Source organism: Lithobates pipiens, unplaced genomic scaffold (assembly GCF_037356315.1).
Source record: "Lithobates pipiens isolate NorthernLeopardFrog02 unplaced genomic scaffold, aLitPip1_a1.2 Scaffold_35, whole genome shotgun sequence".
NCBI classification, from domain to species: domain Eukaryota; kingdom Metazoa; phylum Chordata; class Amphibia; order Anura; family Ranidae; genus Lithobates; species Lithobates pipiens.
The window spans coordinates 14,871,152-14,894,600 of record NW_027507811.1 but is presented as its reverse complement, the minus strand read 5'-3'; the positions used below and the strand labels follow the sequence as shown (position 1 = coordinate 14,894,600).

Here is a 23,449-nt window from a genome sequence, read left to right as displayed (position 1 = left end):
CAAAGGAAGTCAATACTCCATCGGCAAGATTGACACCTCGCTAGCCCCGTCACCTGGTATGGATTTAAAGGGGAACCCCTATGCCGAAAAAACTGCGTGGGGTCCCCCAAAAGTCCATAGCAGACCCTTATCTGAGCACACAGCCCGGCCGGTCAGGAAAGGGGGTGGGGACAAGCGAGCACCCCCCCCCCCTGAGCCGTACCAGGCTGCGTGCCCTCAACAAGGGGGGTGCTTTGGGGAAGGGGGGCCCTGTGGCCCCCCACCCCAAAGCACCTTGTCCCCATGTTGATGAGGAAAAGGGCCTCTTTCCGACAACCCTGGCCGTTGGTTGTTGGGGTCTGCGGGCGGGGGGGCTTATCAGAATCTGGGAGCCCCCTTTAATAAGGGGGCCCCCAGATTCTGGCCCCCTACCCTATGTGAATGAGTATGGGGTACGATGTACCCCTACCCATTCACCTGGGTAAAAAAAGTGTACATAAAAAAAAAAACACAGCACAGGTTTTTAAAATACTTTATTAGACAGCTTCGGGGGTCTTCTTTCGTCTTCGGGGTCTTCTCGCCGGACTCCTCCGCTATCTTCTGCTCTTTTGCTAGCTCTTTTACTAGCAGAGGAGCCCGGCTTTCTCCTTCGTCGCCGCCGCCGTCCGGGGGTCTTCTTCCAACTTCGGGGGTCTTGTTCCGCTCTTTGCTTCTTCTTGCTGGGCCTTTGCTTTCTTCTTCCAGCTCTTTAACTACTGTGGGCCCGGTATTGTTGCCACCACTTTCTTCTTATCTTCTTCTCTTCTTCCTTCCGATGTTGACACGAACCTCTCTCCAGCCTTAATGGCAGGGACGCGTTGTGTGGCGACTTATATAGGGACAAGGGGCGGGGTCACCGGGTGATGTCAAAGTCCCAGCATCCTCCGGATGGAGGCGGCGACATTGACTTCCTTTGCTAGTCCCGTCTACCTGGAGACACGTTCAAAATGAACGGACTTTACTCCGTGTGTGGGCTAGTCTGTTCATTTCAAAAGTTTGGTGGACTAGCACACAGACGGGCGTATTGTCCGCTTGACTGCTGAGTCAAGACTTCTTTCTAAGTCCGCCGGACTTTTGGGAACAAAAAGTACACCGGAGCCCACACATGGGCGGGTTGTCCGATAACAAGTCTTGTTGGAACATGCCATCAAACATTTGTTGGTGGAAATTCCGACAACAAATGTTCTATGGAGCCTACACACAGTCGGACTTTACAACAAAAAGCTCACATCCAACATTTGTTGTCGGAAAATCCTATTGTGTGTACAGCCCATAAGGCTCCTCTAGAGGTTGCTAGAGGTTCCTTGAGCAATCAGAAATTTCTGCCTCTTAGATAAAAGTTCCTACTGACACCATTGATCTTTTTAGCTATCTGTAAGGGGGGGGAGATTCTTCCCAATGACCACAAGTGTAAGGAACCTTATTCCCACTGACCATCACACTAAATGTACCATGAGTTGTGGATATAGTCATTTTTAGCAGGGGTTCCCCCGAGACTGGAAAGTTATTTCAAAAGGTTCCTCTGTGTTGAGAAAGGCCGTTCCAAGTGATTAAAACATGACAATTGTTTATTACACAAAAGGTTAGGGTGGAGGAGAACGAAACAAAAGAACTATTAGCCCTTATACTCACGGTCGGATTAATTCCGGAAGAGGTCCGGAAGTGATGTTGCATACACACGGTCGGACTAAATTGTCGGAAAATCCGATTGTACATAACGTGATGCCGTTATTTCGTTACGACGGGACTACGTTCAGGCTAGTAGCCAATTATTTTGGTCTAGGAATTTGATCTGAGCATGCGTGGCACTTTGCCGGTCGGAGTAGGCTACACATGATCGGAGTATGTCCGATCGGAGCATTTTGTCGGAAAATTTTACCGGCAAGTTGGAAAACTTGGTCCGTCGGATATTCCGACGGAAACAGTCCGATGCAGACCACACACAGTCGGAATATCCGACAAAACGGTCCGATAGGACACATTCCGTCGGAATCTCCGACCGTGTGTACAAGGGCTAACAGATTATATCAAGATTAGAAAAATAGATATAGTAAACTAAAAAAAAAAAAAAATCCCTAATTTTCATGATACAATTTCAATTTTACAACAATCCTCGCTCCGTAATGGTGCATTTACGGTCAGTGACCCAGTGTCTTCTGATGCTTGACTAGACGGTCTTTTCGATTGTAAGTCTTCCCACACTCCGAACATGAAAATGGCCGCTCGCCCGTGTGGCTCGTCATGTGTGTAAGAAGGTGCCGTTGCTGTATGTACCCTTTCCCGCACACTTCGCAGGCAAACGGCTTCACGCTGCTGTGCACTTTTATATGGTCGTCCAGGTTTCTTTTAATGGAGAAGCATCTGCTGCACTCAGGACAAGAAAAGGGCTTCTCACCGGTGTGAACTCTCTGGTGGGTAACCAGGTGGTTTTTCCATTTGAACGATTTCTCGCATATTAGGCATGGATACCTCTTCTCTCCCGTCTGACCTTTTTTCTCTCCGCGTTTTAACTCCTCCTGACCTTTTCGCTGGGCAGCAATCTCGGAATTCGACGCCTCGCACTCCGAAGTTGGAATCGGACCCTCGCCCGTACAGTTTTTCTGGTGTCTGAGACGCTGTTGTTGCAATATGAAACCTTTACCGCACCTTTCACAAGAAAACGGCTTTTCGCCGGTGTGGCATTTCATGTGGTAGTCGAGGCTTCCTTTCTGCAGGTAGGACTTGCCGCATTCGGAGCACGAAAACGGCTTCTCGCCGGTGTGGCTCTTCAAATGCTGGTTGAGGGCTCCTTTCTGAGCGAAACGTTTCCCGCACGCTGTGCAGCAAAATGGCTTCTCACCGGTGTGGACTTTTATATGGTCCTCAAGGATGCTTTTAGACGAGAAACGTTTTTCACATAGAGAACAAGGAAAGGGCTTCTCACCGGTGTGAACTCTCTGGTGGTTAACAAGGTCCGCATTCCATAAGAAGGATTTCTCACAGTCCGAGCATTGGAAGACCTTCTTTCCCGTGTGGCATCTCGCATGAACACGAAGTTCATATTTGGTTGTAAAAGATTTCCCGCACTCCGAGCACGACAATGAATTATCTTGTGCATGAAGTTTCTTGTGTCGGCTAAGGCTGATGCTATATTTAAAGCGTTTTCCGCACTGTGCACAGGAATACGGCTGCCCACGCGCATGCGATTGCCGGTGTAGGTTCAGAACGCCTCTGGTTCTAAACGCCTTCCCGCAATCGGAACACTTATAAGGCGCTTCACCGGTGTGCAGACGCTCATGTTCGACCAGCCACTTTTTTCCTCTAAAGCTCTCCCCGCAGACCGTACAGGAAAAAGGTTTCTCACCGGTGTGCAGCCGCTCGTGTTCGATAAGCCGCCTTTTCTCTCCAAAACCTTTCCCGCACACCGTACAGGAAAAGGGCCTTTCACCGGTGTGCAGCCGCTCGTGTTCAATGAGACGCTTTTTTTCTCCAAAACCCTTCCCACAGACCGTGCATAAAAATGGTTTCTCGCCGGTGTGCACTCGCTCGTGTTCGACAAGTCGTCTTTTCTCTACAAAGCCTTTCCCGCACACCGTGCACGTAAAAGGCCTCTCACCGGTGTGAATTTTGGCGTGTATGAGAAGGTCCAATTTCCGTGCATAAGATTTCCCACAGTCTGAACATATATAGGGCCGCTCTCCGGTGTGCACCATGAGATGTCTTACAAGTCTGTGCTTAAAGCCAAAACATTTGTCACATTGGGGACACGGAAATATCTTTTCACCGGTGCTTGTAACAGTAGGTGATATTCCAGGAGAGCATGGTTTTCTATTAGAGGGATCCATTGATCTGTTCTCCTGGTTATGTCTTGGATGTATATTTTCTATATTAGGATCTACTCCTGGAGGATGTTGGGCAAAGTCATTATCTTCTGCATTACAGTCTGAAGATAAATTAAGGTGATTCTCCAAGTTGTTCGGGATACTGTGTTCATCTGTTCAAGATAAAAAAAAAGGTTTTATTAATATTCAGATTAACTGCGTTATGCATGCTAGTCTAGAAATCAATGGTTTCAGAGGGATCTTTAGGGAATTAGGTACAAATTATAACAATAGATAATAAACAATACAAACAAACCCAACTATGGGTCATGGTTTAAATACACTGATGACATCAAGGACATTGAGGAATGGAGATGGACCTTTCATATGGTGTACAGTATCTCCTCCTCATTTGTTGGGAACATGACGTTATATTGAGGAATGGAGATGGACCTTTCATATGGTGTACAGTATCTCCTCCTCATTTGTTGGGAACATGACGTTATATTGAGGAATGGAGATGGACCTTTCATATGGTGTACAGTATCTCCTCCTCATTTGTTGGGAACAAGATGGTATATTGAGGAATGGAGATGGACCTTTCATATGGTGGACAGTATCTCCTCCTCATTTGTTGGGAACAAGATGGTATATTGAGGAATGGAGATGGACCTTTCATATGATGTACAGCATCTCCTCATTTGTTGGGAACATGACGTTATATTGAGGAATGGAGATGGACCTTTCATATGGTGTACAGTATCTCCTCCTCATTTGTTGGGAACATGACGTTATATTGAGGAATGGAGATGGACCTTTCATATGGTGTACAGTATCTCCACCTCATTTGTTGGGAACATGACGTTATATTGAGGAATGGAGATGGACCTTTCATATGGTGTACAGTATCTCCTCCTCATTTGTTGGGAACATGACGTTGTATTGAGGAATGGAGATGGACCTTTCATATGGTGTACAGTATCTCCTCATTTGTTGGGAACATGACATTATATTGAGGAATGGAGATGGGCCTTTCATATGGTGTACAGTATCTCCACCTCATTTGTTGGGAACATGACGTTATATTGAGGAATGGAGGTGGACCTTTCATATGGTGTACAGTATCTCCTCCTCATTTGTTGGGAACATGACATCATATTGAGGAATGGAGATGGACCTTTCATATGGTGTACAGTATCTCCTCCTCATTTGTTGGGAACATGACGTTATATTGAGGAATGGAGATGGACCTTTCATATGGTGTACAGTATCTCCTCCTCATTTGTTGGGAACATGACATCATATTGAGGAATGGAGATGGACCTTTCATATGGTGTACAGTATCTCCTCCTCATTTGTTGGGAACATGACGTTATATTGGGGAATGGAGATGGACCTTTCATATGGTGTACAGTATCTCCTCCTCATTTGTTGGGATCATGACACTATATTGAGGAATTGAGGTGGAGTTTTCTAAAGGTAAACTGTCATTCATCCCTGTTTCTCAGGGACACTCCCCATTAAACAAGTATCCCTGGCATGTCCCAAGCTGCAAGGCACTGCAGCCTAAACATTACACTGAGCAAGCATCTTTGCTACCCCAAAATGGTGCTGCTGGCCTTTGTAGCCCATTCCACATGTGCGGAATGTCCGCTTTCTTTTTCTGCCTTTTAGTTGCGGAGTTCAGCAGCGCCATTTTGGGGTGGCTGAAGATCTTGCACAGTGTTAAAGTTGACCCTATACCAACTCCCAGCCGGGGACATACCAGGGACTAGGACCATGAGAAGCAATTCCTACTTTTTAGTTTTACCTACTTTTGATCTTTGCTTTCTCTGCGTTACTTCTGACCTCTGTACTTTGTACATTACATACTCCATTCACCTTTAGTCTGTATGTTACTTACTCCTGATCTCTGTTCCCTGTATGTCAATTACTGCTGACCTCTGCACTCTGTGGGAGTAAAGGAGTATAGTTAAATGAAACCTGAGGCTACTTTGCTATAGGTCAAGAGTGCATAATGCGCGGAGTGCAGGGGTCAAGAGTGCATAATGCACAGATTTCTGATGAAGCAATCAGTGTTCTTCCCTCATTCTGTAGTACACTCGGTAGAATTGTATGAAGGGCGCAGATCTAGATACACTAAAATTACAATTATAGTAATTTTTGCAATTAGGGTTAACTTTTGCAAATTCTTTGGCAATATTGCCAGTAAATGAGAATTACATTTAAATCAATGGAATACAAATTGCTAAACATATTCAAACATTCAAATATACAACTAACCATGTGTTGAAGGCCTCTTCAGCTTCATTTTACAATAGGATTGGCACCTCTACTCTACCATTTCTAATCCAGTCTCTCCTCCTGGTCTACCATTTCTAGTCCAATCTCCTCCTCCTCCTGGTCTACCATTTCTAGTCCAGTCTCCTCCTCCTCCTGGTCTACCATTTATAGTCCAGTCTCCTCCTCCTCCTGGTCTACCATTTATAGTCCAGTCTCCTCCTGGTCTACCATTTCTAGTCCAGTCTCCTCCTCCTCCTGGTCTACCATTTCTAGTCCAGTCTCCTCCTGGTCTACCATGTCTAGTCCAGTCTCCTCCTCCTCCTGGTCTACCATTTCTAGTCCAGTCTCCTCCTGGTCTACCATTTCTAGTCCAGTCTCCTCCTCCTCCTGGTCTACCATTTCTAGTCCAGTCTCCTCCTGGTCTACCATTTCTAGTCCAGTCTCCTCCTCCTCCTCCTGGTCTACCATTTCTAGTCCAGTTTCCTCCTGGTCTACCATTTCTGGTCCAGTCTCCTCCTGGTCTACCATTTCTAGTCCAGTCTCCTCCTGGTCTACCATTTCTAGTCCAGTCTCCTCCTCCTCCTGGTCTACCATTTCTAGTCCAGTCTCCTCCTGGTCTACCATTTCTAGTCCAGTCTCCTCCTGGTCTACCATTTCTAGTCCAGTCTCCTCCTGGTCTACCATTTCTAGTCCAGTCTCCTCCTCCTCCTGGTCTACCATTTCTAGTCCAGTCTCCTACTGGTCTACCATGTCTAGTCCAGTCTCCTCCTCCTCCTGGTCTACCATTTCTAGTCCAGTCTCCTACTGGTCTACCATGTCTAGTCCAGTCTCCTCCTCCTCCTGGTCTACCATTTCTAGTCCAGTCTCCTCCTCCTCCTGGTCTACCATTTCTAGTCCAGTCTCCTCCTCCTCCTGGTCTACCATTTCTAGTCCAGTCTCCTCCTGGTCTACCATTTCTAGTCCAGTCTCCTCCTCCTCCTGGTCTACCATTTCTAGTCCAGTCTCCTCCTGGTCTACCATTTCTAGTCCAGTCTCCTCCTCCTCCTGGTCTACCATTTCTAGTCCAGTCTCCTCCTGGTCTACCATTTCTAGTCCAGTCTCCTCCTGGTCTACCATTTCTAGTCCAGTCTCCTCCTGGTCTACCATTTCTAGTCCAGTCTCCTCCTCCTCCTGGTCTACCATTTCTAGTCCAGTCTCCTACTGGTCTACCATGTCTAGTCCAGTCTCCTCCTCCTCCTGGTCTACCATTTCTAGTCCAGTCTCCTACTGGTCTACCATGTCTAGTCCAGTCTCCTCCTCCTCCTGGTCTACCATTTCTAGTCCAGTCTCCTCCTCCTCCTGGTCTACCATTTCTAGTCCAGTCTCCTCCTCCTCCTGGTCTACCATTTCTAGTCCAGTCTCCTCCTGGTCTACCATTTCTAGTCCAGTCTCCTCCTCCTCCTGGTCTACCATTTCTAGTCCAGTCTCCTCCTGGTCTACCATTTCTAGTCCAGTCTCCTCCTGGTCTACCATTTCTAGTCCAGTCTCCTCCTGGTCTACCATTTCTAGTCCAGTCTCCTCCTCCTCCTGGTCTACCATTTCTAGTCCAGTCTCCTCCTCCTGGTCTACCATTTCTAGTCCAGTCTCCTCCTCCTCCTCCTGGTCTACCATTTCTAGTCCAGTCTCCTCCTCCTCCTCCTGGTCTACCATTTCTAGTCCAGTCTCCTCCTCCTCCTCCTGGTCTACCATTTCTAGTCCAGTCTCCTCCTCCTCCTCCTGGTCTACCATTTCTAGTCCAGTCTCCTCCTCCTGGTCTACCATTTCTAGTCCAGTCTCCTCCTCCTCCTCCTGGTCTACCATTTCTAGTCCAGTCTCCTCCTCCTCCTCCTGGTCTACCATTTCTAGTCCAGTCTCCTCCTCCTCCTGGTCTACCATTTCTAGTCCAGCCTCCTCCTCCTGGTCTACCATTTCTAGTCCAGTCTCCTTCTCCTGGTCTACCATTTCTAGTCCAGTCTCCTTCTCCTGGTCTACCATTTCTAGTCCAGTCTCCTTCTCCTGGTCTACCATTTCTAGTCCAGTCTCCTCCTTCTCCTCCTGGTCTACCATTTCTAGTCCAGTCTCCTTCTCCTGGTCTACCATTTCTAGTCCAGTCTCCTTCTCCTGGTCTACCATTTCTAGTCCAGTCTCCTCCTCCTCCTCCTGGTCTACCATTTCTAGTCCAGTCTCCTCCTCCTGATCTACCATTTCTAGTCCAGTCTCCTCTTCCTGCTCTACCATTTACAGCATAGTCTCCTTTCCCTGGTCTACCATTATTAGTTCAGTCACCTCTCTTACCAGATGCTTTAATGGTCTCCCGATTCTCCATCACTTTCCATCTGAAAATTTGACCTGTTTCTGTACTCAGAGTACCTGTGCTGACATTTAAAGAAGATTGCTCCTTTTCTACCATCATTTTTGCCTCTGTAGATGGCTGATCACCCCTCACATTTGTTTCTTCTTTAAACTCAACTTTCACATCCATCTGTTTTTCACCCTAAATAAAAAAAAAAAGTTGACAAAACGTAAAATACAGTAGAAAAAATAATATTGAATGTTTCTAGATTTCAATTACCTACCTGATGATGGTGGGGGATGGTGTGACCTTCCTGTGTGGAATCCTGGGAATACAGAGGACGGGGAGATCTCTCTGGTGGGTTCCCATTACTGGATCCATCTGTAGGAAACACACACACTGACTGAATACATTGTTTCTATGTGTTTATCAGATGATGGGGGATCTAGGTGGAGCCTCCGTACTGCTCTCTCCTTTACAATAAAGTCTCCTCTTACCCGGTGGTGTGAGGGGCGGCTGATTCTCCATCATTACGTCTTTGTGTCCATCTGAAAACTCCTCCTTCACGCCAAACTCTTCATCCTCCTCTTTTATCTCTTCTTTAACCATAAAACCACTCCTGTTTCCAATCTGAACATACAATAATGAAATTAGGAGTTAACCATGAGACCTTCCAACATACAAAACACACATTCATACAGTCGTCTTGTTCCATTCTTCTTGGCACTGCTCACCTCTTCCATAATTAGTCCTATTATATTGTTGATGACCTCTAGAATCTTCTTGTTGCTCCTCTCAGATGTCAGAGAGTGGGGTGAAGGGTCTGTTATGGAGACTGATCGATGTGATCTAAAGATGGGACGGCAAAGTGAGAATTTACTGATCCGTAGAAGTGTGAAGGTGGACAAGTAGTGTGCAGCCACCAGGGTAACCAATATTGGAGATGAATAGCCACGTTGGCCATAATTAGCTGACTGCCTGCCTCTGGGCAATACCATGGATGTCCTGCCCGGTGCCTACGTTCTAGCAAGACCTCTGACAGAGGATGTCAGAGTAGCATCATCAGGGTGGGGTGGAGTGATATCCCACCTGCATTGCTCCACACCAGATTACTCAGCAGACACCCAGGAGGACCGCCGCAGCATGTGTAAAAGGGGCACACACACACACACACACACAACTAGATACCAAGGTATGACGGGGATCACAAATCCCTAAACACATAAGGGGGCATCTACTCCTTATCACTGCACTCTGAATTGGACTGTATGTTGCATACTGTTAACCCCTGCTCTGCATACAATATCTTGTACCATTACATAGTCCTGACTGCTGCCCTGTATATGCACCATGTTGTACATTACCTACTCCTGGCCACTGCTCTGTATACAACATGTTGTACATTACATAGACCTGAGCGCTACCCTGTAGTCACCATGTCCTCCTTAAATAGTCCTGTCCACTGCTCTGTATACAATAGGTTGTACATTACATAGTCCCGACTGCTGCACCATATTTGCCCTATGTTGCATGTTACATACTTCTGCCCACTGTTCTACATACAAATATGTTGTACATTACACAGACCTTACGGCTACTCTGTATTCGCTATGCTGTCCTTACATAGTCCTGTCCACTGCTCTGCAAAAAAATATGTTGTGCATTACATAGTCCTGACTGCTGTCCTGTATATGCAGTATGGTGTATGTTACATACTCCTGACCAATGTTCTGCATACAATATGTTGTACATTACATAGTGCATATACAGTAGTGCAGCAGACAGGACTATGTAATGTACAACATATTGTATGCAGAACAGTGGTCAGGAGTATGTGACATACACCATACTGCATATACAGGACTGCAGTCAGGACTATGTAATGTAAAACATATTGTATGTACAGCAGTGGTCAGGAGTATGTAACTTATAACATACTGCATATACAGTATAGTGCAACAGTCAGAACTATGTAATGTACAACATACTATATGCAGAGCAGTGGTCAGGAGTATGTAACGTACAACATACTGCATATACAGTGGAGCAGTCAGGACTGTGTAAGGTACAAAAGTTTGTATGTAGAGCAGTGGTCAGGGGTATGTAATGTACAACATACTGCATATACAGTGGAGCAGTCAGGACTATGTAATGTACAACATCTTGTATGCAGAGCAGTGGTCAGGAGTATGTAACATACAATATATACAGTGCAGCAGTCAGGACAATGTAATGTACACCATACTGCATATACAGTACAGAAGGCAAGACTATGTAATGTACAACATACTATATGCAGAGCAGTAGTCAGGAGTATGTAACATACAACATACTGCATATATGGTACAGAAGTCAGGACTATGTAATGTACAACATCTTGTATGCAGAGCAGTGGTCAGGGGTATGTAACATACAACATACTGCATATATGGTACATAAGTCAGGACTATGTAATGTACAACATACTGCATATACAGTGCAGCAGTCAGGACTATGTAATGTACAACATCTTGTATGCAGAGCAGTGGTCAGGAGTATGTAACGTACAACATACTGCATATATGGTACAGAAGTCAGGACTATGTAATGTACAACATACTGCATATACAGTACAGCAGTCAGGACTATGTAATGTACAACATACTGCATATACAGTACAGCAGTCAGGACTATGTAATTTACAATATCTTGTACGCAAAACATGGGGTCAGGAGTATATACCGTTACTCTGTATTCACTATGTTGTCCTTACATACCCCTGACCACAGTACTGTATACACTATGTTTTACGTTACTTACTGCTGTACTGTGTTGTATATTACATGTACTCTGTATACATTGTTGCCCCCTACATAATCCTGACTGCTGCATTGTATACACTACTACAGTATGTGATACGTTGCATAGTCCTGACCACTGCTCTGTGTACATTATGTTGTGCATTGTATAGCCCTGAGCGCAGAACCCTATGCACAATGTTGTATATTACATAGTCCTGACCACGGTACTGTATATACTGTATGTTTTTTTAATTTTTTTTGGAAAAACCAACTTTATTAAGTGTATGCAATTTACAAACACATTTTATGGCAAACATTCGTTCATATGTATCACAGCAATGGTACAACAATAACACATACAACATTTTATACCATTCGCTTTACCCAAGTAACCTCTTATTCCGCAGTTCAGCAGGGGATAGTGTAGCCGTTAACTCGTTCCTTCTCCCACTCCCCATCCCTCCCTCTTCCCAAACAGATCTTTCCCGTGTTCAATAGTCTTCAACCAGGTAATCCAAATGGCTCTATATGTGAATCTCTACTTATACCCATCTCCCAGCCATCTATCCCAGACTTTGGAAAATTTTTGCATACACCCCCTATGTTGATATATTAGTTTTTTAAACGGTAGAGTATTATTTATATCTCTTTTCCAGTCACCAACAGTCGGGGGGGGGAGCTCCTCATCCACACTCGAGCTATGGCCTTCCTGGCCCCAAACAGGGTTTCATGTAGAAATGTAGCCTGATGTCTATCAATTTCAGAGTCTGGCAACAGTACCAGTATACATATTTTTGGGTTCCGGAGTCACTGGCGAACCCATTACATCATGCAAGAATTGAACCACTTGCAACCAATATGGCCATAGGGTGCCACATTCCCATATTAGGTGAAAGAATGTACCAGTGTCATGGCCACGTGTGGGACAGTTAGGTGAATGATTTGGTCTAGATTTGGCCAGTCTCCGGGTCGTTAGGTATGCTCGGTGGATAATATAGAGTTGCGTTAACCTATCCGAGAGCCTGTGGTGTGACATCTTCGACACGTTATCCAGGATTTCATCCCAGTCATCGTCAGTAACGTCACCCAGGTCTGCCTCCCATTCCGCCTTAGCTTTCTGGATTACCGCTACCATCTTGGGGAGACGGAGCGTAGAGTATAGATTGGAGATTAGTTTTTTTAGACTCAGCGTCCAGGATTATGTCAATGATTGGAGGTCGGGTCAAGGAGGGCTCCGTGTGCCGAAATTGGGTTCTGAGTGCATGACGCATTTGGAGATAGCTAAAGCAGAGCCGATGCGGCAGTGTACATTCCTCCTGGGAGGGAGTGAAACGGTTTAGGTCCCAGTTCTGTCATAACTTGGTGGAGATATACCACCCCATAGGAGGCCCACATTCCCGCATCTGGCAGTCGCTGCAGCTCTGCCAAATAACTATTAGCCCAGAGCGGAGTGTGTGAGTGCACATGCCCCATGTGTCATTTCCTTAAGGCCGTTTCCCAGGTTTTTTGGTGGTGTGCGAGCATGCCTTCATTATACCTGTTGGTCCTCCTGTGTATCTGGCCTCCCCTGAAAATTGCCTGCAGTGGAGTTACTAATGCCGCGTACACACGACCAGACTTTTCGAGGGACTAAGGCCGCGTACACACGGGCGGATTGTCTGCCCAACTTAGTCCGCTGAACCGTGTTTCAGCGGACAATCCGCTCGTGTGTGGGCTTCAGCGGACTTTTTCAGCGGACAGTCTGACGGACTTTGTCTTTCGGAATTTCCGTAATTTTGTCCGTCCAAACTTGGTTTTGTCCGTCCAAACTTGGTTTCAGCGGACAGTCCGCTCGTGTGTAGGCAAGTTGGACGGACTAAGTATGGCGCATGCTCAGAAAGGGTTTACACGGCCGAAGGTTGCATTGCAGTGTATTGGACGTCGTTTTTCTAGTCCCGTCGTACGTGCTGTACACGTCATAGCGCACGTTTTCAGCGGACTGTCTGTTCATCGTGTGTGGTCAAGTCCGTTCATTCAAAAGTTGAACGGACTGTCTGTCGGATTGTCTGACGAACTTAGTTGGGCAGACAATCCGCCCGTGTGTACGCGGCCTAAGTCTGACAGACTTTCGACGGAGTTCTGACAGAGTTCTGACGGACTTTCCGAATGAACGGACTTGGCCACACACAATCACACCAAAGTCCGACAGATTCGAACGTGATGACGTACGACTGGACTAGAATAAGGAAGTTCATAGCCAGTAGCCAATAGCTGCCCTAGCGTCGGTTTTTGTCCGTCGGACTAGCACACAGACGAGCGGATTTCTCAGAAGGAACTGGATCCGGCAGAGTTCTGTCTGAAAAATTTGAAACATGTTCCATTTCTAAAGTCTGTCAGACTTTTGCAAATCAAAAGTCCGCTGCAGCCCACACACGTTCGAATAGTCTGCCGGAATCATTCCGTCAGACTTTTGATGTTGAAAAGTCTGGTCATGTGTACGGGGCATAAGGGATTTCCCGGACTGCCCCCCACCAGGGCTCGATACCTAGGTGCCTCTATTGTGTGGAGATAATGTAAGTGGGACAGTTGTGCCGCAAGATAATAGTCCTGCAGATCAGGAAGTGAGGCTCCCCCCATATTGGTGGGGTTTTTATGAGTTATCCAGGCCAATTTGTGCCGTCCATGCCCCCAAACAAAAAAGTGTTTATTATGCTCTCCATTTTTTTGAATATTCTAAGTGGAATGCGCAAAGGGGCGTGCCAGACCATGTATAAAATTTTGGGCAAGAGCCCCATTTTCACTAAATTAATCCTGCCCGTTACCCCGAGTGGCAATTTACTGTATAATGTTTTACATTACTGCTGCACTGTGTTGTACGTTACACAGTCCTGACCACTGCAGTGTATATACCGTATATACTCGAGTATAGGTCGACTCGAATATAAGCCGAGGCCCCTAATTTACAACAAAAAAACTGGGAAAACTTATTGACTCGTGTATAAGCCGAAGGCGAGACATGCAGCAGCTACTGTTACAGCTTAAAAGAGTGGAAAAGAGGGTCAACAATGCCCATCTGCAGCTGCATACCTCCCTGTGTACCTCCCTGTGTCCATTGCAGCCTACCTGTGTCCTGTGCATGCCTCCGTGTGCCAATCTGCAGCCTCTGTGTCCTTCTGCAGCTCTGTGCCCATCTGCAGCTCCGTGTGCTATGTTGCACCGATCAGCATAAAAACAGACGGCGGCCATTCCAGGAATCAAAAGCCGCACCTCTCCTCCTCGTCTGTGACAGACGGCGGCCATTCCACTGTTCAAAAGCCGCACCTCTCCTCCTCGTCTGTGACAGACGGCGGCCATTCCACTGTTCAAAAGCTGCGCCTCCCTGTCTGTGATAGGCGGAACACTCAATTTCCCAGCAGTCAGTGTTCCGCCTATCACGGACATCCGCTCATCCTCATACTACGGACGGGAAATTGAGTGTTCCGCCTATCACAGACAGGGAGGCGCGGCTTTTGAACAGTGGAATGGCCGCCGTCTGTCTGCACGACACGCTGATCAGGTAGGCAGGCGGCGGTGACTCGAGTATAAGCCGAGGGGGGCACTTTCAGCCTAAAAAAAGGGGCTGAAAATCTCGGCTTATACTCGAGTATATACGGTACTAAGTTTTACATTACCTAGAGCTGCAGCGAACACACTGCGCTGTACGTTACATAGTGAAGGCCAGTAGCTTTTCTTCTGTCTCTGTCCTACTACAAGTCCCAACATTCCCCACTCGGAATCGCCATATGTGTTTGCTACCACATTCCCCAGCATGCCTCTGTGACAGCTCCCAAATTTAGCTCAATCCTAGAACTAGAAAATTAACCTCTAAATGCCAGATTTGACCTTTCTTTTTTTTTGGCAATGAAACTTCCTATATGCCATACCAAGATCTACCAGTAGCCCATCACCGGTGGCCCCATGACCCGCTCTATGGAAGACCCCATGTGCAGTGTAAAGACAGTACCCATCCCCCGGCCGAGGAAGAAAACCTTGTTACATACAGGACGGAGAATCATCTGTGCAAAATAGGAAATCTAAAAATATATTGTTTATTAAAATCTGTAGACACTGGAAGAGTTGTGCGAAGATAATAATATTCATTTATAATGTAGAAAGGTCCTAGGCCTCCTTTCAGTCTAATGAGAACCTCCAGGGCCAGAGACAGCTGGCATCCTTCTGTGTGTGTGTGGTGGGTTGTGAGGCATGGCGGGTGCAAGATGGCTAAAGCCATTGGGCGCCAGACACTTCTTGAATGCAAATAGAGAGTTTATTTCTCTTAACAGACTTTTTGGGGGAGATAGGGTTAGGGCCAGGACACCCTTAGGTAGTTGCAAGTTCAATTAGCAGACTCCGAGACTTCAATAGGACGACAGCCATGCAGGGAAAGGCCTCCGGCAAGACGTCACATCTGCACATGCAGGAATGCTGTCTCCTAGGGCAACAATCTTTAACAGTTCCTAACACAAAGCGTAACAGTTATTTCACTTCCACTACGATCGCTTCTTGTAGGTCTTCAACCCACTGAGCTCCCGGTCTCTCTCACTAGACTAGATGATTCACTGCCACTGAATCCCTTGAGCTCCTCCAATATTTATGGTGGTATCTTCCGCAAGTGTCACCCCCGCCTCTCTGCTGGGTCCCTAGCTTGGCACTCCAGATACTTCTCAAGCTTCACCCCACTGGCCTGCTCGGTCCCTGGCTTGAACACAAGGCTGCTCTACAAACGTCACCCCCGCTGGTTGGGTCCCTGATACCTGCCTGAAGTTTCCCGATTCTTCACCATCCCCGGTTGGTGAGAATGCTGCTCCAGTACTTGCTTCAGCTACTCACCGTGGTCCCTGGTAATAAGGTGGTTGGTCCCTTAGTGGCGTCAGCTTCGCCTCTACCTCTGACCATGACAGGTTCTCCGGCCAGCAGAACCGTCACTTCTGGTTCGACTGCAAGCCGCAATCCCAACCCTGCGCTGCTCTCTTGCTTCTGGACAGGCCCTCAGACAGCCAAACAGCAAGATGTGCCCAGGATAGACCCAATCTCTGGCCTGGCAGCCCAGGCAATACAACACACCTCCACCCAGACAGCCATCCAGGTGGCACAGAACCCTTATCACCTGACTCCACCCAAATATATAGGTTCTCCCAGCAGGCCAAGGGATTTTAAAAAAACCTTGCCCGTTGGTTGGGATACCCCATACTATATACCCATAATCTGACCTTGCACTGCCCTTCTCTTATCTAATGCCACCAAGTACCCGGCCACCTAGCGGCAAAAGAGAGAAGTGCAGCAATTACAGACATATGCCGCATACGCACGATCGTAAATTCCACCAGCAAAAGACAGATGAGAGCTTTTGGTCGGAAAATGCGACCGTGCGTAGGCTCCATCGGGCTTTTGCTGGCGGCATTTCCGCCAGCAAAAGATTGAGAGCAGGTTCTCAATTTTTCCGACGGATTCCGATCGTCTATGGCAATTCCGACACACAAAAAAATTCAGACGCATGCTCCGAAAAACAATTCGACGCATGCTCGGAAACATTGAACTTCATTTTCTCGGCTCCTCCTCGAAGTGTTGTACGTCACCGCGTTCTTGACAGTCGAAAGTTCAGAGAACTTTTGTGTGACCCGTGTGTCTGCAAGCCAAGCTTGAGCGGAATTCCGCTGGAAAAACCATCCAAGATTTTTCCAACGGAAAATCCGCTCGTGTGTACGCGGCATTAGAGTGAAATCAATTGATCCTCAACAATTAGCCAAGGTAGCTATACCTGGCAGGTAAATTTAGGAGCAACCCTGCCTAAACACCAGGGTGCTACATCAATAATAATAATAATAATAGAAGGTATAGACAGTGGCGTCACTATGGGGTTGCAGATCACACCCGGGTGACACCCACCCCGCCATTTACAAGCCACGGTGTGCCGCTGTCATTCTCTCAAGCAGGAGCTGTCTGCGGGAAGCGGGACATCTAAGGATAGCCAGAGTTAACAGCTGGTGATTGGTTGTTGGGATGCAGGGTGACCCGCGCAACCAATCACCATCTTGCATCTCCCGCCCCGTCTCCAGCCCTCCAGACTAACTATGTAAGGTAAGCTGAGGACAGTAATAGGGGCACTGTGAGGAGAGGGGGCTAAAGACAGTAATAGGGTGTGCTGGGGGGGGGGCAAGAGTGGGAGCTGAAGACAGTAATGGGGTCCTGTGAGGATAGGGGGCTGAAGACAGTAATAGGGTGTGCTTGGGGGGGACAAGAGGGGAGCTGGGGACAGTAATGCGGTGCCATGAGGAGAGGGGGCTAAAGACAGTAATAGGGTGCGCTGAAGGGGCAAGAGCGATGAGCTGAGGACAGTAATGGGGTGCTGTGAGGGGCGAAGACAGTAATGGGGGGCTGAGGACAGTAATAGGGCGCTGTGAGGGGGGCTGAAGACAGTAATGGGGGGGGGGCGACAGGGAGCTGAGGACAGTAATGGGACGCTGTGAGGGGGAACCTGAGGACAGTAATGGGAGGGATCTGAGGACAGTAGTGGGGTGCTGGGGGGGTGGAACCTGAGGACAGTAATGGGGCACGGGGGGGTGGGGCTGAGGACAATAATAGGGCGCTGGGGGGTGAACCCAAGGACAGTAATGGGGAACTGTGAAGGGAGGGTGAGGACAGTAATGGGGCACTGTGATGGGGGGAATCTGAGGACAGTAGCGGGGCACTGGGGGGGGGGGGGAACCTGAGGACAGTAATGGGGAACTGTGAAAGGAGGGGTGAGTACAGTAATAGGGCACTGGGTGGGGGGGGGGGGGGACTGAGGACAGTAATAGTACGCAGTGAGGGGGAACCCGAGGACAGTAATGGAGCACTGGGGGGGGGGGGGGGCTGAGGACAATAATAGGGCACGAGGGGGGGAAACCTAAGGACAGTAATGGGGAACTGTGAAGGAGGGGCGAGGACAGTAATGGGGTACTGGGGGGGACCTGAGGACAGTAATAGTACGATGTGAGGGGGAACCCGAGGACAATAATAGGGCGCTGGGGGTGAACCCAAGGACAGTAATGGGGAACTGAAGCGGCGGTGAGGACAGTAATGGGGCACTGTGATAGGGGGATCTGAGAACAGTACTGGGGCACTGGGGGGGACCTGAGGACAATAATGGGGCTCTGGGGGGATACGGGAGGGCAGTAATGGGGCGCTGTGATGGGGAAACCTGAGGACAGTAATGGGGAACTGTGAAGGGGAGCTGAGGACAGTAATGGGGCACTGGGGTGAGGGAACCTGAGGACAGTAATGGGGCATTGGAGGGGGGGGACATAAGGACAGTAATGGGGAACTGTGAAAGGGGGGGTGAGGACAGTAGTGGGGCACTGGGTGGGGGGGGCCTGAGGACAGTAATAGTATACTGTGAGTGGGAACCTGAGGACAGTAATGGGGCACTTGGAAGGGGGGTGAGGACAGTAATGGGGTACTGGGAGGGGGACCTAAGGACAGTGATGGGGCACTGGGGGAGGGGGGACTGAGGACAATAATAGGGCACTGGGGGTGAATCCAAGGACAGTAATGGGGAACTGTGAAGGGGGGGGTGAGGACAGTAATGGGGTACTGTGATGGGGGGATCTGAGGACAGTAATAGGGCACTGCAAGTGAGGGGGCGGAGGACAGTAATGGGGCACTGGGGGGGATACTTGAGGACAGTAATGGGGGGGGGATCTGAGGGGAGGATACCTGAGGACAGTAGTGGGGTGCTGAAACCTGACGACAATAATGGGGCAACCTAAGGACAGTAATGGGGAACTGTGAAGGGGGAGTGAGGACAGTAATGGGGCACTGTGATGGGGGGGTCTGAGGAGAGTAATGGGGCATTGTGATGGGGGGGGGGGGTCTGAGGACAGTAATGGGGATCTGAGGACAGTAATGAGGCACTGTGATGGGGGATCTGAGGACAGTAATAGGGCGCTGTAAGTGAGGGGGTGGAGGACAATAATGGGGTCACCGAGGACAGTAATGGGTAGAGTTGCCACCTCATCCCTTTAAACCCGAAGACATATGAATTACACGGGTTCTGTGGCTGATTAAGGTGGTAATTAAACTCACTTGTTGCCTTATCTGCATTTAATTATCCTCAGAACCCGTGGAATTCATATGTGTTCGGGTTTAGAAGGATGAGGTGGCAATGCTAGTAATGGGGTCCCTGAGGACAATAATGTTGGGTGAGCCTCACCAATCAGCTTGCACAGTGCCCTATTGGAGGGGGGGTGACACCTAGGGTTGCCACCTCATCCCTTTAAACCCAAACACATATGAATTACGCAGGTTCTGAGGCTAATTTAATGCCGATAAGACACCAAGTGAGTTTAATTACCACCTTAATCAGGCCCCAGAACCTGTGTAATTAATATGTGTTCGGTTTTAAAGGGATGAGGTGGCAAACCCTAGTGACACCATGGTTTACCACACAGGGTAGACGCCACTGGATTTAGAGTAGATAGCGGGGAGGACGAAATGGAAGACATACTCACCAACTTCTTCCCTCTCTGCGTACAGCCATTACTCTGCCCCAGAAATACTCCGCCCACTTCCTCCATGTGACTTCAGTGTGGTACCAGTATCCAACATGGCCACTGGGGGATCAGGTTGTTCCTGCTCAATAGTGTCATGTGATCCCACCTGGCAGCGGCCATTTTCTTGTAGCCAGTTTGTTTAGAGCTGCTCCTCTTCCCTGGTCAAGCCCTTTTCATGCTACACAGGGGGTCTTGGCCTCGCGTTATTACAGGGTTTAATGGATTTAGTGCCATGCACAGCTGCTCCAGGTTCTGGTGGCACCAGTTTTGATAAATTTGCCTTATCTGTACCGTGGTTGGTTGTTCTCATCATGGCGCGGCACCGGGACACCGCCGTATACATCTAATTGTGAATGTATTTCTGTTTTTTATAAGAGACTGGATTGATATTTATGTTGTTACACTTACCTGTACCTTGTTCCAGGGCTGGGTTTTTCCCTATATAGGCGCTTCCAGTCAATCCATTCCCAATGGACTCTTGCACGTGATCGTCGAAGTTCAACATCTTGGTACACTAGGTGCCGGACCACCGCTGTCTCCTGAAGCTTGTACCTATGAACTTTCTCCTCTGTGAGTCACTGATACCTGAACCCCAGTGCTGCAAGAGATTTTCCATCCTGAATAAGTACACCCCAGTGACCCCTAGTCCTTCACAGTATCTGGTCAACTGTAGCCCGTAGATATGTGCGTTCCGTTCCGTTCTGTTCCGAATCAAAATTCGGACAAAATTTTCGTCATTCAAAGATTCAGATGTATCCGAATTCCTGAATTACAATAGTAACGAACTTAAACGAATCCGAAAAAACAAAACAAAATTTCATCCGAAAAAAAAAACGAATCATTCGAATCCGATTCGAAAACAAAATCTAATTTGAAAACGCATTCAGAATGTAAACATATTGCTGGCTATTGCTGATTTCCTTCAAAGACTATGTGTATTAGAATATAGCCGTCTTCCGAAATTCAAAAAAAGAATGGAATTAAACAGATTAGTATAGAATAGAATAGAAAATAAAGCACGAGCGGACTTTTCGACGGACTAGGTCCGACGGTCTTTCCGATGGAGTTTCGGCGGAGTTCCGATGGACTTTCCGAATGAATGGACTTGGTCACACACAATCACACCAAAGTCCTACGGATTCGAACGTGATGACATACGACCGGACTAGAATAAGGAAGTTCATAGCCAGTAGCCAATAGCTGCCCTAGCGTTGGTTTTTGTCTGTCGGACTAGCATACACACGAGCGGATTTCTCTATAGGAACTGGGTCCGGCGGAGTTCTGGCAAAAAAAATTGAAACATGTTCTATTTCTAAAGTCCGTCAGATTTTTGGACAACAAAGGTCCGATGGAGCCCACACAAGATCGAATTGTCCGCCGGATTCGTTTCGTCGGACGTTTGCTGTCGAAAAAAGTCCGGTCGTGTGTACGCGGCCTTAGAGTTTGGGTGTCAAGCTCATCCTTGCTAAACCTGCAGACATCCCAATCTCACCTCTTCCTGTCTCCTGAGCCTCTGGTGTCACTCTGTCATCTCTCTCAGTCTCTGGTAGTCCCATAAACCGCAGATGTAGGTACTTCAGCAGAAAGGGGGTGCAAAAAAGTGGAGGACCTGCAACCTACAGTATGCTGCTGCTCTACAGCTCATCGAAGGGGGGTGCTTTTCACGTTGTTTACTAAAGGACCTTATCTTGATGCTGGTTGCTTCCATCGCCCAACTGGTTCCTTCCACCAACCCCACTACTGTGTCTTGTACAGTGTCTGATGGGAATGACCACAGCCAATAACTAAAATTTTAACAAAGGGCAGGTTGACCTTGAGTTTACAGATCTGGTAGCATGTGGCTGTGGCTATCTTTCTCCCAAATGGTTAACATTTACGGGAGGAACAGAGGTTGCAAGGACGAGGAAGGTGGGCCAACAGATGAAGTATCACCACAGGTCGCGCGTCCTCAGAAACCAACCAGCGTGCTGGTAGATTGTCGCAAGAACCCAAGGTTCCCCAGTCTCGACATGGGTAACAGTACCATATGCACTCTCTAATATTTAACCGCTGTCAAGGACTCAAGTCTATAGTGACTAGCTATCTGAGGTGAAGACCTAATTTGGTGTAGGAGGAAATGAGGACAGAACTTGCCTAAGGTAGGTAAAACAATGCTGTGATACAGTTGTCACAGCCTGCAATACCTCAGGCCACCACTAGAGGGAGACTTCACCCAATCTAGCCAGTTGGCCACACACAGGCAGATGCAATCTGGTGTAAAATTGTCACCTCTGAACCCCATCAAACTGTGTTACGTCTTCCTACATCTCCTTCTTAGGTTGTCTCCTGGGAGGGTCCGTTTATCCTCTTCATGATTTATTGTACATGGTTGTGTTATATGTTGGCAGTTTCTATACAAACTTTTATAGAGGTTAGTGATGTACTGCAAAATTCCCAGAGGTGGCCATCTTATATTCAGAGCCAGAATTGCCCCTAGGGTCACATCGGGGACCATTTCTACTGGGCATCCCTCAAAAGAGTTTCCTGTAACCTCGATCTTGTAGGGCTTTTCCGCAGTGGGTTCCATGTGGTGGAACGTTCTGTGTTTTAGTTTCAGCCATTTTTTGAGCTGGTGTCTTGAACCACTGGAATTCAATACCACAGCAGAATAGGATACAGACCTAGGTGCCCACCAAGGATTGAAGTGCCATTCCTCTTCTTTCTCTTATCACGCACACATCCCCCCAGCCCACCTCAACCCCAGAGTTCCAATGCCCCCCCCCCCCCCTGTATTTTCTTTCTCCCACTGACGAACAACGCTGGAGTGTTTTTCTTCCCAATGACCACTAATAGTGGGATAGGCTTGCACACACTGACCACCAACACCAGGGTGTTCTTCTTCCCAATGGCTACTGATACTGGGGTATACTTTCTCATACTGACCACCAACACCCAGGTGTTCTTCTTCCCAATGACTACTGATGGTGGGACATGCTTTCTCACAATGACCACCAACACCAGGATGGTACTCTTCTAAATGACTACTGATAGCTGGGCATGCTTTCTCACACTGACCACCAACACCAGGGTTTTCTGCTTCCCAATGACTACTAATAGCGAGAGTAGTTTGTCACACTGACTACCAACACTAGGGTGTTCTTCTCCCCAATGGCTACTGATGGTGGGACATGCTTTCTTACAATGACCACCAACACCAGGATGGTACTCTTCCCAATGACTACTGATGGTGGGGCATGTTTTCTCACACTGACTAGCAACACCAGGGTTTCCTTCTTCCCAATGACTACTGATAGTGGAGTGTGGTTTCTCACACTGACCACCAACACCAGGGTTTTCTTCTTCCTAATGACTTCTGATTAGCGGGGCATGTTTTCTCACACTGACCACCAACACCAGGGTGTTCTTCTTCCCAATGACTACTGATGGGGGGCATGTTTTCTCACACTGACCACCAACACCAGGGTGTTCTTCTTGCCAATGACTACTGAAGGGGGGCATGTTTTCTCACACTGACCACCAACATCTGGGTGTCTTCTACCCAATGACTACTGATGGTGGGGCATGTTTTCTCACACTGACCATCAACATCTGGGTGTTCTTCTTCCCAATGACTACTGATGGTGGGGTAGGCTTTTTCACACTGACTACCAACACCGGAGTGTTCTTTTTCCCCAATGACAACTGATAGAAGGGCAGGCTTTCTCACAC

General features: G+C 47.8%; 1 protein-coding gene across 2 annotated transcripts in view; it reads right to left on the bottom strand.

Moving 5' to 3' along the window:
* Positions 1 to 1,568: 1,568 nt before the first annotated feature.
* Positions 1,569 to 23,449, bottom strand: part of LOC143955613 (uncharacterized) — a 47,757-nt gene continuing 25,876 nt past the window's right edge. The window contains exons 1-6 of one of the 2 annotated variants that reach the window (XM_077465701.1): positions 19,700 to 19,772; positions 9,147 to 9,261; positions 8,910 to 9,042; positions 8,696 to 8,793; positions 8,415 to 8,613; positions 1,569 to 3,991 (exon numbers count right to left, since the gene is read on the bottom strand). In XM_077465701.1, coding sequence (XP_077321827.1) covers positions 2,157 to 3,991; positions 8,415 to 8,613; positions 8,696 to 8,793; positions 8,910 to 9,042; positions 9,147 to 9,155 — 2,274 coding nt within the window. In that variant the 5' untranslated portion in view covers positions 9,156 to 9,261; positions 19,700 to 19,772 and the 3' untranslated portion in view covers positions 1,569 to 2,156. Of the gene's footprint in view, positions 3,992 to 8,414; positions 8,614 to 8,695; positions 8,794 to 8,909; positions 9,043 to 9,146; positions 9,262 to 19,699; positions 19,773 to 23,449 lie in introns of those variants that run through there. The other variant, XM_077465702.1, reaches the window with a different exon arrangement.